Genomic DNA, 15,696 nt, shown 5'->3' with positions numbered 1-15,696 from the left:
GTTACATGTGTTCTACGCTCACTTATATCCATAATACTTATTCACAAAAGAAACTGAAAGAGAACCCAGAATCGACAAGTTCATAAATCTCAGAAATGATGTCTTGTATCGAAATGTATCGTATATTCGTTAAGAAGTTTATGCTAAATTATGTAGATATATGTGTACGTCTGTGTGTTTCAAATAAATCATTTATGGCAAAAATATGCTTTTGTTCCTATTTTCAAAAATAGTTAATTGCAAATTATGCTAGTATATCAGTTTTAACAAATATTAGGTTATACGGAATGTCACGTTAGAAAATTTAATCGTAGGCTCTGTGACAGACGCAGCAAAATATTATCAAGTGAAACGTTACTAACCAAGAGTACCGTCATCGATACATTATACATCCACGTCTATCTTAATTGTCTTCTTGGTATGATCAAGTTGGACACGGTTGGCTCTTGAGATTTTTTTACCAGTGGGTGAAAAGACCTGGACTTTTGTCAAGATATGCGGTGTTGACCTGAACATACTGAGCAGAAACCATTCTATATTTGTTAGGAATATAGCCATGGTTCTGTCATTAGACTTCAAGACTTCAGATAATAAAGACGTCTTTATTATTCTAAGTGCATGCCATTCAAAAGATGACTCTACGATAAAACATATTCAAGAACCTTTCCTTTCATCCACCACGAGCTTGTGGGTTCTTTAATATTATAAATACAAAATAATAGGCGTCGTCCATGCCTTAAGTGCAAGACCTCCAACCTTGATAAATATATATGGTTGAGAACTGAAAGAAGTGTACATAAACTATTATCTTCCTTCCATCACAGTGACATTGATCTTTGAATTTTATACACACAAATCAACACTTTTTTTCCTTTCCGCATGTGCAAGTTATCAACAGAATTCATTGGAGGTTTTTGATGTATATGTTGTGTTATAACCATGTTTCTGCTTGTTGTCACGGCGACCTTGATCGTTGACGTTTGACCCAAAACAATCATCGTGCTTTCTTTTTACTCAAGTACGTCTTTGATATATAGATTATTATAAAGATTTACAAAGTAAATATATCCAGAGTAGGATTTTGTCCAAGAGATGTTATGTTCAATGTCAATAATTTGAAGTGATTGGTGTTTTGTAAAGGGAGGTTATTGCAGCTTATTTTAACGTTCGATATTCGTTATTATTCTGATCAGTTTATGAAATCTAATAGTTTCTCCATTCATAAAATGAGTCTCGTATGATACAAGCCTTTTGTTTTATAAACATGCTAAGATCGTGTGAAACAGACAATTATTCATGTTTTTAGAAAATATACGACATTATATTAGGTTACTACTTCATACCACTCATTGATTCTGAAATTTATTGTTCTTTTTCATTTCTACCGCCATCAAATAATTTACCTTCTGGAAAAAATAAATTTTCTTCATTTTATGTGTGTTGTGCACAAACATGAGTTGCTTACAGATAAATTTTCGTATGGTTCCTGGTGGCTTTGAATTGGTCCTTATGAAAGTCTCAACAAATATCTTAAGAAGCTTAATAAAGCTGATAAGTGTTTCCGACACACACCCTGACTCCCGGATCAAACATTGTATAAAAGGGTTATACGGGCCATCCAAGGACAATTGCCGTCGCTGGTGGCATATCGTTCGACATTGGTCTGGTATGTATCTCTCTTCTATAGCTGTTTTGCTTTGAGTGATGCTCCGTGACCCTCTATATCTATCCAGCCTCTGTCATTCGTCTCCATTTACTGTCTTTTAATCCATGCCGTATCTATTTATGTTCATTCATATGTATATCGATTTTGGTCGGTCGTTTACATATCTATATCTTGCCTCCATGTGTATGTATGTATGTATGTATGTATGTATGTATGTATGTATGTATGTATGTATGTATGTATGTCTGTATGTATGTATGTATGGAGTAAGAGAGAAAAACATATTGCACTGACGAAAACATTAAAACTGAACTTGTACCAAGTAATCTAAAGTAATCTGGTTCGTCGTAACGGTATGTTAACGCTTTCCTTAGGATCTATTTACAGTGTTCATAATAGCAATGTGACATAGTTGCAATAACCAGTCGACACTAGGCCTATCCTACATGTTAAATTTGTCGGTTATTATGTAGCGTATTTAATGCTTTGTTGTTGTCGGTTCTTAAACATATTACAATGGGCGTACTCCCCCCCCCCCTCCGGATTATTGTAGCTAGATACGGGCGAAAATCGATGAAAATGCGAGCGTTGGGAATTTTCGCTTGTGTCATACGACCTTAACCCTGGACCTATCAATGATGGTAAAGTTTAGTCAATCCGTCCGGGGGGGGGGGGGGGGGGAGAGAGAGAGAGAGAAAGAGAGAGAGAGAGAGAAAGAGAGAGAGAATTTTATAGTCTTTATAAATGTTAATTAAAGCAGAATAATTACTTAGATGAACTGGCAATATATTAAAATATTTTAATTACCTCTTGTTGGTAGGACATTTCGCTTAGTTTCTATTCCACGCTGATTTCCATACGCCAGTACGTGATTGCCTGACAGCTCAGGTTCAGTGTATATGAAGTTAACCAACCGTGTTTGTAGTGCACGACTTTCTTCATGAAAACTATATTTCATGGTTAAATCATTAGTGTGTGTTATATTTATTTAATAAATGTGAATAAAAATACAAAACTCAAAAATAAAACAATCAACTTAATAATTTGCATATGTGAGTGTGAACAACAAGAAAATCGTAAAACTACATTTTGTAGCGGACAGACTCGCGTGGATGTGAGGAGTTCATTCACTCAGTCAATATACAGTTGCCCGAAGCATATCGTAACTCCATTCAAAGCGCAAATATGTGCATTTGATATAAATAAAATATATGTATAGTATGTACGCTGTATCAATGATATAACGCTCGTTGTATAAATTATTCATTAAAAACTTGCCAAGTCTCGTTTCCTTTAAATGAAAGATGTATATATCTCGTGGTATATCATTGATACAGCGTACATACTACACACACACACACACACACGCACACTCTTGTAAAACCTACAAAACTGGGACAATTGATTTTTACCATCAAAACGGGGACATTTTTATTTAACAAATTATTAGCGATAAAGATCTATTTGAATATACATTTGATACATACGTGTCATTTCTAATTGATTTGTTGTTGATTTCCAAGAAACACTGTGTGAGATTCTTTGCCATCAGAACGGGGACACACACATATACAGAATGGGGACACACACATATACACAGTGTTAGAAATTATACAATCAAATAGGGGACAGTCAATAAGCATGTATTTTGATACTTAATATAAATCAATTCAATCTAAATATTGCAGTAATCTCACCTGATACATATAATTCCCATCCACATTAATCAACTAAATTAAAATTATCATGTTGAATCTTTATATAATATTTGTTGTATATATAAGTAAAAATGGTGTCCAGGAGTCTGAAGAAAATGAATTGTCAGAATTGTGTGAAAATACAGAGAATGTGTCCCTTATTCTAAAATAAAATAATCAAAGATCTGCATGCCAATCTTCAGTTAAAATAATTTTATTGACAAGACTACGGTTTAGAATTTAAAGTGTCCCAGACAATAACACATTTTTATTTTTTGGTGTACAAAAATCTGCCACTTTAGTGCAATCCCCTTCATTAATAAACCAATGCATGATGAGATCTCTTCAATAGGAAACACACCAAAAGTTTATTTTTTATGATGGCATGGTTTTGTTTAAGTGAGCTCAGGTCAGAGCCGCATAAGTGTCCCTATCGCAAAATAGTCCCTATTAAAATCTAATTGTGTGAACTGATTGTGTGACGCCATGTGCATTATTCATGACAGAGACTGGTAAATCGTACAATTGAATGATCGAGACTGTCCCGTTATCTGGAGACGCCTTTTATTCTTACTATGATAATAAATATGTTTTAGAGTTACAGGCGAAATGAGGCTTAAAAACATGATTTGACTGAAATAAGGTAGCGTAGGAAAAATAGTTCCCTGTATTTGGTCTTTGAGTTGTGATTTGTATTTTATGGTACTTATGTACCGGCGCTACGTTACGGAAATGTATTAAGGAGAAACAATGCATTTGTATGTACTTGTCATATATATATATATATATATATATATATATATATATATATATATATATATATATATATATATATATACACACTTTAAGAAAAGAATTTAGAAACAAATATCCTACAAAATATTTTATTTAATGAGAAGTTTGGAAATATATAATTTAATTCTAAATGGCAGTTAATGCATGACTAATAGCCACGTGTCTATTCGTTTACACGATTACCAGTGTCATTGAGAATATGTACTGCTTATGCATTTGGTTATGGAAGTGGAATTCATCGATTTTACCTTTTGGTTATGGAAGTGGAATTCATCGATTTTACCTATTTGGTTATGGAAGTGGAATTCATCGATTTTACCTATTTGGTTAGTAGTTCAACGTAGAGACTACGTCTGGTTTATATATCGTTTCGGTAAAGCCACTGTAACAATGTCACACAGAGGTAAGAAATCTTAATAAGATTAAAACGATCGAAAAACAAGTAGTATATATCTGTGCGTGTGTGTGTGTGTTTATTATATTCGAAACATTTGTAACAATCAGAGAGAGTATGACTGTTTATTTTTAAGACATTAATGCTATGTGTGCATCTGTTCTAATGTGACATGCTATGCAAGTTGTACTTGTTATAAATTTGCATACCACTGAAAGAAGTATAAACAGCAAATACGCTGAATGCAAACATACAAAAGTAAACTAAATGCACAAATTTACTTCGTGAATAATCTAATTGTTAAGAATAACTGTACGTTTACAGAACCAAATTGTCGAATTTTCGAATTATTCATTTCTTTAAACAAGATAGGTTGCCATTGGAACGAGTCATACAAAATCTCTTACCGGATTGAAGTTTCTCTAAAGTAAACGTATGTCTTTTAATGTTACTTCTCGTTAAATGATACATGGTTATACGAATAATTTCGTTTCGAGTTAAAAGGAATATCAAGATTATTTCGAGGTCATTTGTACCTTTAGTTTTAAAATATAAATACAGCGAGGAAGTTTGTTGTTTTAAAGATAAACATATTTCTTGTTTAGATGTAGATCAATGGTACTCGTATGAAGAGAGTTAAAAAACACATTTGTCCTTGACGTTCAGCGAAAAATACTTTATATATACATCAAAGAGATAAATTGTGTGTGTTGTAGCTTCAATCTAGAGTTGAGTGCTGCATAATCAAGAGAGTTTTACTTAATCACACCACACCCGTACTTGCTTAAATGATGTACATTTTTTTATTGGTCGACAAATAGGTGCCGTTGTCGCTGTATAAAATAAACAAAGCAGAACAAGAGCTGCAAAGCTAGAAGAAAATTAAAGCAAATTACTACGCAAGTTTTTTGCTGAATTCAAGGCAAGTATATTAATATGTGAATGATTTTATAATTGTTTCTTTAATATCTCATTTGTTAATCGAGTAATACTGAATATTTCTTTACAAAATGTACTAGTTCGCAAACGATCTAGAGTAAACAATTTATGAGTGACATTTATCAGGTAATACCCTAGCGAAATCTGAACCTTTTCCTGGAGTAACAACAGCTCTATATGGCGCTACCAGTATTTAAATAGTGCCCGACGTAAAGTTGCAACTTTCCTTCATAATCGTACACCCATCAGAATTTGAAACAAACGCAAATAATTTAGACAAATTCACTCAATTCCGATCTTAAGCAAGCCTGTCTAATCCAATTGTGTAGTGATTAGGCATTGCTGAGTAACCGGTGAGGTCCAACAAAATGTTTCCGTTGATCATAGCCTCTTTTATTGCAATGAATCGCTAGGAAACATATCACATATGCCACTTATTCAGAATCTGCACAATACATTTATGAGAAACATTATGAAATCGAGAAGGGAAAAACTGTGTTACGTGCTGAGCTGAGACGATAATTGTAGGACATTTATATTAAATCAATAGTGCTTTGAAAAATCTGATATGTGCAAAACATTATATAGTATCATACAAAACGAGCAAACTGATAAAAAATATGATAATTACAAGCTGATTTCTTGCATTAAAATACTCAGATTTTTATCGGTCGATATGATCATTTTCATTACGATTCAATCAACAACCATAGAGTCAGAACACAATGAGTTTACATTGAAGAATGGTATGCAACAATATATGACCTGTACAAGGGAAGAAACTTTTAAATCTTCAAAACAAGGTTTGAAGTTTAAAGATTACATAATCTCGCTCTCAAAACAGATGTGGGGCAACAATTTGCCATTTGTGATTACAAATTGCTAACCAGACATCGACCATAGGTATTAAAATGTTGCTTTAAAAAAATTGCATGAACAAGTGTTTAACACGTTGTGCTCCCCAAACCAAATAAATGATGCTAGTAAAAGGTAAAACCAATAAACGTTCTTAGAAGGCTTTGCTACTGCCTGCAGCACTCCAAAGAACACCTGTCAGATTCTGACACACACACACACACACACACACACACACACACACATATATATATATATATATATATATATATATATATATATATATATATATATATATATATATATATACTGCAAGTACGTCTGCACGTACGTATACTGGTAGGTTTTTAGTCATTTCTATTCTTTCTCTATTTACAGATGCTTCTTCTTTTGGCGGTGTGCATATTGGCAAATACATTCTTTGTCAAAGTAAGTATGCAAATAATTCAATCATTAATTGACAGTAGTTTGTTTAAAATTAATTAGTCAAGGATATAGATAGGATAATGATTATTAAGTGTAATGAACATAGAAATATAATGAATTGCGTAAAATGCACGTAAAAGAAGGTTAGATTACTGTGTCAGAATTGTTTAAGATACCGCATTTAATGATGAAGGAATGCTCATTATGCGTACATTTCATAGCCAGTAACCTATCCCGTGTCCTAAATGTCCAGACGAATAATGTTTATTATAGCCAGTAACCTAAAGACTGCAGCACTATTTTAACGTTAATTAATGGGCAGGAATGTTTAGCCATGTAACTTATGTATCAAATAACGTTCTTGGCTCTCTGCCTGAAAAATAACATTTGGTGAAAAAAATGTAATCTCAGTCTCCATGCTGAATTGATAGTTTCACTACTTTCAGTATGACCTGTCCACATATTTGCATAAAAAGTCTTGTAAAACGTATCAAAGCTTATTACATTGGTCGTATTTCCCCTTGACTTAATGTAATGTGATTTTAGTATTTGAGCTAAGTTCTAATGATGCGTTTCAACTTGTCAAACTCGAATTAGTCTATACACTTGAGACATTTAACACTAATGTAGAACCTAATCTATGCGTGGCCCTTAAAACTGACATGTCCAATGTAATTCTGTGCAGTCACTTAATATCTCGTAAAACTGCTATTTGTCGCTGCTATTAAAATAAACCTGGATTACTCTATATTCTCTACTTTCTACAGCATGTAGGACCTTGACGGTGTGTGATATCCAAAGCTAAGCAACCGTTGCTAAGCAATACATTTCAATCGTTTACTGGCTTGTAACCCTGATAATTGTCTTCACTAATAAGATAACTTGATTTGATCTATATTCTCTTAATTTTAACACAGCTTTTAGGGCCTTTTCAGTTTGTGGTTCCAAAGCGTGGCATCCATTTTTTGTCTTGTAAGTACTGTAATAAGGAGGTGTCGGGTAAGGTTGATTGACATAATGGCACAATTTCTTCAGCTAATAGCATACATTAAATACATACTAAAGTTTGAAGATTTGAAAATTTATTTTGTTTTATAGAGTCTTGTAGTCACAACATTCTTGGAAAAATGCCTTAAAAGAAAAAGAACAAGCAAGTTATTGGAACAAACCCACAAACAAGTCGTTTATATGGCTCATGTTTTCGATCGATCGTCGGATTTTTCGTTTCAAAATATTACTCTTGAGCAAGCCCATACGAAACAAAGAAAAATTCTATAAATACCATTCTATTTTCTTTCCATTTAACAACAAACTTTAGAAAAGTGATTAATAAGTACACTTATTATTTTCAATGAGAAGGTAGTGAGATTTCTTGTAACAATTCTAAAAATGATTTTTATATTTTTTATTCGTAAAAATTAGCACTACCATAGGCCGTGTCGACCAATTAATTGTCTTTAAAATGGACAATGTTTTTCGGTGTGTAGATAAATGGCATTTTGTATGAAGTATTTTAATAAACATACAGTGACTATACTCACGGTCTGAGTGAGCCTTACTGTTGTGACTATTGTACGATGCGTTAAGTACTACACCTTATTTGTATCACTATTGTCTTTGCCACGCATATACTACCAGAAATAAATAGATATACAAAATAGCAACAATAACTGCAACAGTAACATTTAACAGTACTATCATTACAACACAGGAACAACAAATACTAATACTCTTATTGGTAATCATGATAGTATTACAATTACTATCGACAACATCACCAACAACACACCACAGCAATACCATAACAGAATTTGGTAGGTTGAGCGACGTCAAAATTTCATGAACATCCTTGACTTTTACACATTTGCAACTGTCATAAATCTAAATTTCACTGTCAGATTTTAAATTAGGAGATAACCTCATGCTTTCGGTCATTGAACATGTTTACTACTGCATCAGAAGATGTTTTTAACATAGTTGAATATTTATATGACCAGGCGGAGGAACCACAGGAACTACCTAAAATGAAACAGTTAAGCACTTCCATGGCTAAAGGTAGCGACGTTGGCTTGATATGTCCAGACCCAAAATGGTCCTGCCCAGGGATTCAACCATGCTGTTACTCTTCAGGTGGCTGGAGATGTTGCCCATACACTGGTGTAAGTGCTCTTAACCCTATTTGGAACTATTATTCTACAATCAGTGAGGAAGGGTTCGATAACCTATTCTAAGTTTAAGTTTACACCATTGTCTGTCCGTTGCTTGGTATGTATGTATGCATGTATGTATGTATGTATGTATGTATGTATGTATGTATGTATGTATGAAGGCAACATTATCGTTGAAAAGCACCAAAAACAGTTATTACCAATGACACCACTACACAGCATCATCTTGATTCACTTTTCTTTTTGACACGGTTTCATGGCCAACAAAGATACTCTAGATTACTATAAAGACATCAATTACTAATATAGAAACAGAAGTACTAATGCATTTTTACGACAAAGAGTCAACGGCTTTGACTACTACTACTATTATTACTTCCACCACATAACACACGTCAACCAACAACACTACCAACATCATATTTAATAACATTCCCATGATCTCATCCACGGTACCACTGTTATCGTACTGCTACTACTACTAGTATTACTATTTACTTGTACTCTCACTTCTACTTTCAGGGAACTTGCTGTGCCGGTGGGCTACGTTGCTGCCCCAGCGGTCAGTCGTGTATCTGGGGTTTGTGGTGTCTATAAGGCATACATGTGTTCTTAAATGAAACGGAATTTTAAGGAATTCAATAATAAAAATACTGACTCCAAATTTCAGCGCAGTTACATCTGCCACGTTTTCTTTTCTTCCGAAAAATGGCTACTCATCGTTTTGTATCTTCCACAACAAATTCAATTTTTGATAAAGTACAAAAGTATCTAAAACATAAATATCAAGAAATGTAATGATGTCTAACAGGTGACAAAAGTTTTAATAATAATAATAATAATAATAACGTTGAAAAAATTTAGTATTTGAAGTGTCAATAAATCCTCCCATTTCTGACTCAATGTTCTCAGTGTTGTTTCTCTTTTATAAATGCAGGTCGTAAATGTAGCATTTTTAAGGTGGTACATTTTTATAAAACAATTTTGAAGCAAAAATTATAATAGCAGCAACCTGCTATTCTTACTTTGTTGTTTAAAATAATATGTAAAATTATTTCTCTTGACAAGTTTTAAAAGCTTGTATCACGAACGTGAAAGAAATTATTCTACTAAACTGTCTTATGTACTTTATGTTGGCAGTGAGCGGCACACTGCTCCCCACCCATAACAGTTTAGAAATGAGACTAACAGGTTGGAACAATGTACAACGGTAACAGTTGTTATAAGTTTTAGAAAAAATGTGCTTCTTTGACGTTTGATATTTGTCCCTATGCTTGAGTTAGTGGATATTGTAAAACCTTTCATCTGTCTTCCCGTCCGTCCATCTCTAAGGTTATCTCATTTCCTCCTAAACTGCTGAGTAGAAATTCGCCAGATTGGTTAGACAGGTATGTTTGATCACAACCTTGAGGTTCCTGTGAGGGAGTCTTAGGTCAAATATACGAAAGTATGGCGACAAGCCAATAAAAAAAATCATGGGGTTTTGCTTTGGCAGCCAAAGAAGAAAATGTTACATTTACGATTTTATGAGAAATAGCAATTTACAGAAGATCAAGGTCTGTACTAAACGAGTAAACTTAACCCATGATGTTTTACACATGAATGCATCAGTCTAGGATAAACTTCATACCATTCCTAGCACAAAGAATTATTCCTCAAATTACTAAACACTAATACCTTATTATATTCCACGAATTCCTTATGTTTATAAATTAGCGAGGATCCATTTTATGCATATAATATGTGCTACCATAAAGTTTCAAGTTTCGTGAATACCAAGCATTATGACGTCGCTCCTAATAAATGGCCACTTACTGGAATTAAGAAATATCTTCCGAACACACACTTTCAAAATCAAATAAATAAAGTAGAAAAGTAAAATCTAACTTTTTTTGTAAGTATTTTTGCTCGAATTCATATGCTGATCGTGCGGGAAAGTTTAGTAAGAACCCAACCATCCTATTCCAAATTTAAATGAAAATCACCCATGCCAGTTTCATGTAACCCTTCCATATATCACCCATGCCAGTTTCATGTAACCCCTCCATATATCACCCATGCCAGTTTCATGTAACCCTTCCATATATCACCCATGCCAGTTTCATGTAACCCCTCCATATATCACCCCAAATAAGAAAACAATATTGGCATTATGATTTTTTCCCTCAATTTATTGAAATTGGAATGTAAAATTTAATTTTATTGCGATATGATATTATCTAACTAAATTCTTGAAAATATAGATTTATTTCCGCAGTTTCATCATGTAACTTATTTGAGACATTTTTCCTGTATGCTGTTTATCATAAAAATAATTGACGATCTTTACGATTGCCAACTTCATAAATGAATTCAATAAAATGAAAAAATGATTATATAGATAATGGTGTTACACGTTCTTTCAGCAGACTTTGTCCTTATTATATTTTCTCTGCTTTTCAATTTCCTTGTAATAAACACGTTGCTATGTATTAAACGGCATCCTTTATTGCGAATATGTTGAAACACACTGGAATTCGTTAATGGCGAATTTGAGAGTAGTTATTTATTTGCGTATGTATGTATGTATGTGCAGCAAAATTATTCTTCTAATATCTCGTGTATATTGTGAATACAATAACCATTTTGAATGACAAAATAGTTTATATCTTTTATATCATCAGTTGATGTAACTTTTACAAGTGAACTGAATATAATTTTACTTATTATTCGAATAATTTAAGTTATTATTTGCTGAATTCATTACTTAATTCATTCATTTGTGTTTCTTTTTTTCAATTAAAAAACCTTTAATAAAGTTAGTAAACGCGACAAATACGTGAACTGAAGTGAACGTTTGAGTGTGTGTGATGTGGACTTTTAACGTTGCTTACTTGCTGTAACAATTTTTCAGTCATATCGATACGATATCTGCAGTGTGGCAGTTTATAGTGATGTCTAGCACTGGGGCATCATGCCGCAGACATGTAACATCATGTCCGACCCAGTCACAGTATCAAATCACCAGGCCGACCATTCCTAACACTAACCTCTTAATGCCGAGAGTCTAGTCAGGCAGCTGTTAGTACCATTGTTATAAGTCTTTAACAGGACTCTGCAGGGATTCGAACACGCAACCTCCCGCATCCGAGGCCAGCGGATTGGTCAAGTGACAGTTTGAAATTGATGACATATTCTAGCTGACATAGTTTTTATAACGCGAGCATCGTTAATGAGACAATTCGATGAAATTAGTTAGATTTAGAAGTATGATATCACAACTTGAAGCATAATAAAGAAAATCCACCATTACTGCTTCTGGTTAAGAAAGGAATTTTTCAGATGATGATGATGTAGGGCTTAACGCCATTTTTCAGCACACGATAGGCTATGCATGGCGGCCAGTATTAATGGTGGAGGAAAAACCCGAGAAATCCCCGGAAAGAACCACCGATCCTCGAGAAGCTACTGGCAAGCTTTCTCACATACCCACATTGGCTGAATCCGAGACTCGAACCCACGCAGACAGAGGTGAGATGGCAGTGATCCGTAACGGAGAGTGCTTTAGACCACTCGGCCACTCGGGGCCCCCTGAATGTTTCAGAGGAATGTATGCTGTAACAACCTGAATTATAACAAGACTTACACTTGAAGATAAATAGTGCACGAAATATTGTTCCACAATTGTTTAGAATTAATAATTGTGTGCGAATAAATGAGATATTCAATAAATGTGTCTCAATACAGTATATACAGTATCTAGCTCTGACAGTCGTTAGGGCAGATATAACAATTATCATCCCTGCATAGCGTTTTCATGTCTTTATCAGTACTGAACCTTCCTTTGTGTCCAAATCCTACTGAATCACATGTTAACCTAATGTATCTTGAAACATAACCTCAAGGTGGAACATTTTGTCATAGGATAGCTTGCACGTTTCGATAGGCTAAACTGTAAACAAAAACAACGTGCCATGGGTCATACGTTTCACTTTCGGACACGCATGAATGAGAGAATCACTCACTGTGTACTGTCGCCAAAATGCACACAGACAGACAAATCATATGCACAAACCCTAAAGAGTAAACGAATGCTTTTATATCAGCATCAAAAATGCCTATGGTTCCGCTCTACAGGTGCAAACTTTTCCATAGGGTTCGAATTTTAAAGAAAACATTTATGTGGTTTTCCTCAGGTTCTTTCTCACAGATTTCAGCCTGGTTATTTCAAAGGGTCTTTTATATGCTATGTGTTTCTAAAACAATTCTAAATTCCTTTATTTTACTACAGGATTTGTTGGTGTCCTTTTGGTATTACAAGAGCACGGCCTTCCTTCAGTTGCACATTTCTCAAAACAATGCTGGCTCCTTTTGATCCTGTTCACAGCAATAAAACTTCGTTCCGTGTTTTGATACTTTATAATTCATTTATTGCACTTTCTGAAGTCATTAGTGTTCACTCTGGCAATTCTCATTTTCCCTATTATAATTACTGCTACGACTTGTGTACTTTGAAAAAATTCAATCACACGGAAGCAGCTTTTTCAGACAGCTGTTTGCTTTAAGCAGCGCATTATTTCCCTGATATCACATATAAAGAAATTTCAGTCCTAGTACATACAAGAGTAATTTAGGTATATCAATATTCCACCATCAAGCTTGTTGGAAATGCACACAATTTCGCCACATGCTGGTCCAAGTTTAAGAAGTATGTAACAACTGTAGAGAGAAACCTAAATCTAAGCCAATGATCACCAAAAGAAGACGTGGAAAATACTTTAAAATAGATTGGGACTAGACTCATGGGCGCTGTAATAGTTGTAATTTAATCCTATCAGTACCTTAATGGTGGCATTTCAACTGATCCGAAAATGGACGCCCCCTTTACAACCGTAATAAAAAGTTATATGGTGGTCAGTTTATCCGCAGTTGTATTCTAAAAGTCCGATTCCTCAAATAAAACACACACGAAAGGAAACTTTTTTATAAGGTTTCATCGCAGAGATGCTTGCTAACTATCTGTAGACAGATAAAATGCTTGTTTAGATTCAGCCGTGTTTTCAAAGTATTACTACATATGTCTGTCACCTGTGTTCATAGACTACATCAAGGCACATGACTGAGCACATATGAGGCGTTGGACGATATGTCCGCTCCGTCTTTGTTTGACATATACATATTGGTTCTAATTTTGAATCGACTTATGTCCAACAACCAATTATACGATATCCACTAGCCACTTATACACTATCATCATCCAGTTGTTTCCTATGAAGCGCTCTTATATACACTATTTATTCAACCAATTTGCAACTATCAACATTAAATTATCTAATATCCACCAACCAGGGGCATGCTAAACATCAGTCAATTATCTACCATCAATAACAAGCTATACAGTATCCATCACCCAGTGATTTACTATTCACACAAAAATTATAAACTATCTAGTAACCAATAATCTACCATCAACTAAAAGATATTCTACTACCAAGACCCCATTATCCACTATCTAGAACCAATTTATTTACTATCCTGGTACCAATTATATACAATCCTGTACACAGTAATCTACTCTCCACCAACCAATACTGTACTACAAAACCCAGAGTTAAATGATATTTACCAACTAGTTATATATTATCGAATACTTAGCTGTCTAATATCCAGAACCCAGACTAAATTTGCTTTATCTACTGTTCACTAACTATGTACTATCAACATCAACACAAAGTTATACGAGATTCAGCACCCAGGTACCTACCATCGAATTCTCTACCATAATGTGAGGGTGATATATGAAGGTAGAGATTTTTATTTTATAATTGGACTTATCGGATGGTAATTGAGATAATGAACTTAATTTTGTTGATAAGGGATTTAAATGATATGTTATACCGCCTCGTGTACATCTAAATGTGTGAGGTGAGTAGGTGAGCAGGCGTTAATATGGAAGGATTAAGAGGATGATTGTAGAAATATTTTATAAAAGGCTGAACTTATAACCTTATAAGGGGATCCTATTAAAGTTAGTAATATATATATATATATATATATATATATATATATATATATATATATATATATATATATATATATATATATATATATGGTATATATGGCTAGTAGATAGAAAATAACTGGATACTAGCGGTTAGTTGGTTTGTCCATAGCAGGTAACTGAGTACTGGATATATTTCAAGCATTGTGTTGATGGTAGATACGTTTACTTTGTCGGTGGATTGTAGATAACTGAATGTTGGATAGTACACACGTGAAAGCTGATAGCAAATGATTTGTTAGTGGATAGCATGGCTTCAATATTTTCCCACACGCAGTAAACATTATACTATGTAGCCAATAACCAAAACGATTTCAAAGATAAATAAAGCAGTTGTTGGAATTTTCTATCTGCATTAGCAGTAAACCATTCTGATGCGTAACGTGTGGTACCAATTCTCTTCAATATTTCATTTAGTCAAAGGTGTCGAAATATATCATTTAATTCTGACTGGAAGTTAATGCATTAGTATTAGCCACATGCCTATTCGTTTACATGATTACCAGTGTCATTGAAAAGATGTCTTGTTTATGCATTTCGTTATGGAAGTGGAATTAATCAATTTTACCTATTTGGTTCGTAGTTCAACATGGAGACTATGTCTGGTTTATATATCGTTTCGGTAAAAAGCCACTGTAACAATGTCACACAGTGGCAGAGATATTAATAAGATTAAAACGATTAAAAAATCAAATAGTAGATTTTCAACAATGCAT

At 33.9% G+C, this 15,696-nt stretch overlaps 1 protein-coding gene across 1 annotated transcript; it reads left to right on the top strand.

Moving 5' to 3' along the window:
- The first annotated feature begins 1,521 nt into the window (after window positions 1–1,521).
- LOC149776181 (progranulin-like) lies at window positions 1,522–9,838 on the top strand. Its single transcript, XM_089942492.1, has 5 exons — window positions 1,522–1,666; window positions 5,374–5,474; window positions 6,725–6,775; window positions 8,770–8,931; window positions 9,463–9,838. Exons 3-5 carry the CDS (start codon window positions 6,725–6,727, stop codon window positions 9,535–9,537), a joined length of 288 nt encoding a protein of 95 aa, XP_089798618.1. The 5' UTR covers window positions 1,522–1,666; window positions 5,374–5,474; the 3' UTR covers window positions 9,538–9,838.
- The last annotated feature ends 5,858 nt before the right edge of the window (window positions 9,839–15,696 follow it).

The sequence above is a fragment of the Sinohyriopsis cumingii genome, chromosome 18 (genome assembly GCF_028554795.1).
Source record: "Sinohyriopsis cumingii isolate HCF-2022 chromosome 18, ASM2855479v2, whole genome shotgun sequence".
Classification (NCBI taxonomy): domain Eukaryota; kingdom Metazoa; phylum Mollusca; class Bivalvia; order Unionida; family Unionidae; genus Sinohyriopsis; species Sinohyriopsis cumingii.
The sequence above is the reverse complement of the archived record's forward strand: the minus strand, read 5'-3'. Positions and strand labels throughout refer to the sequence as shown.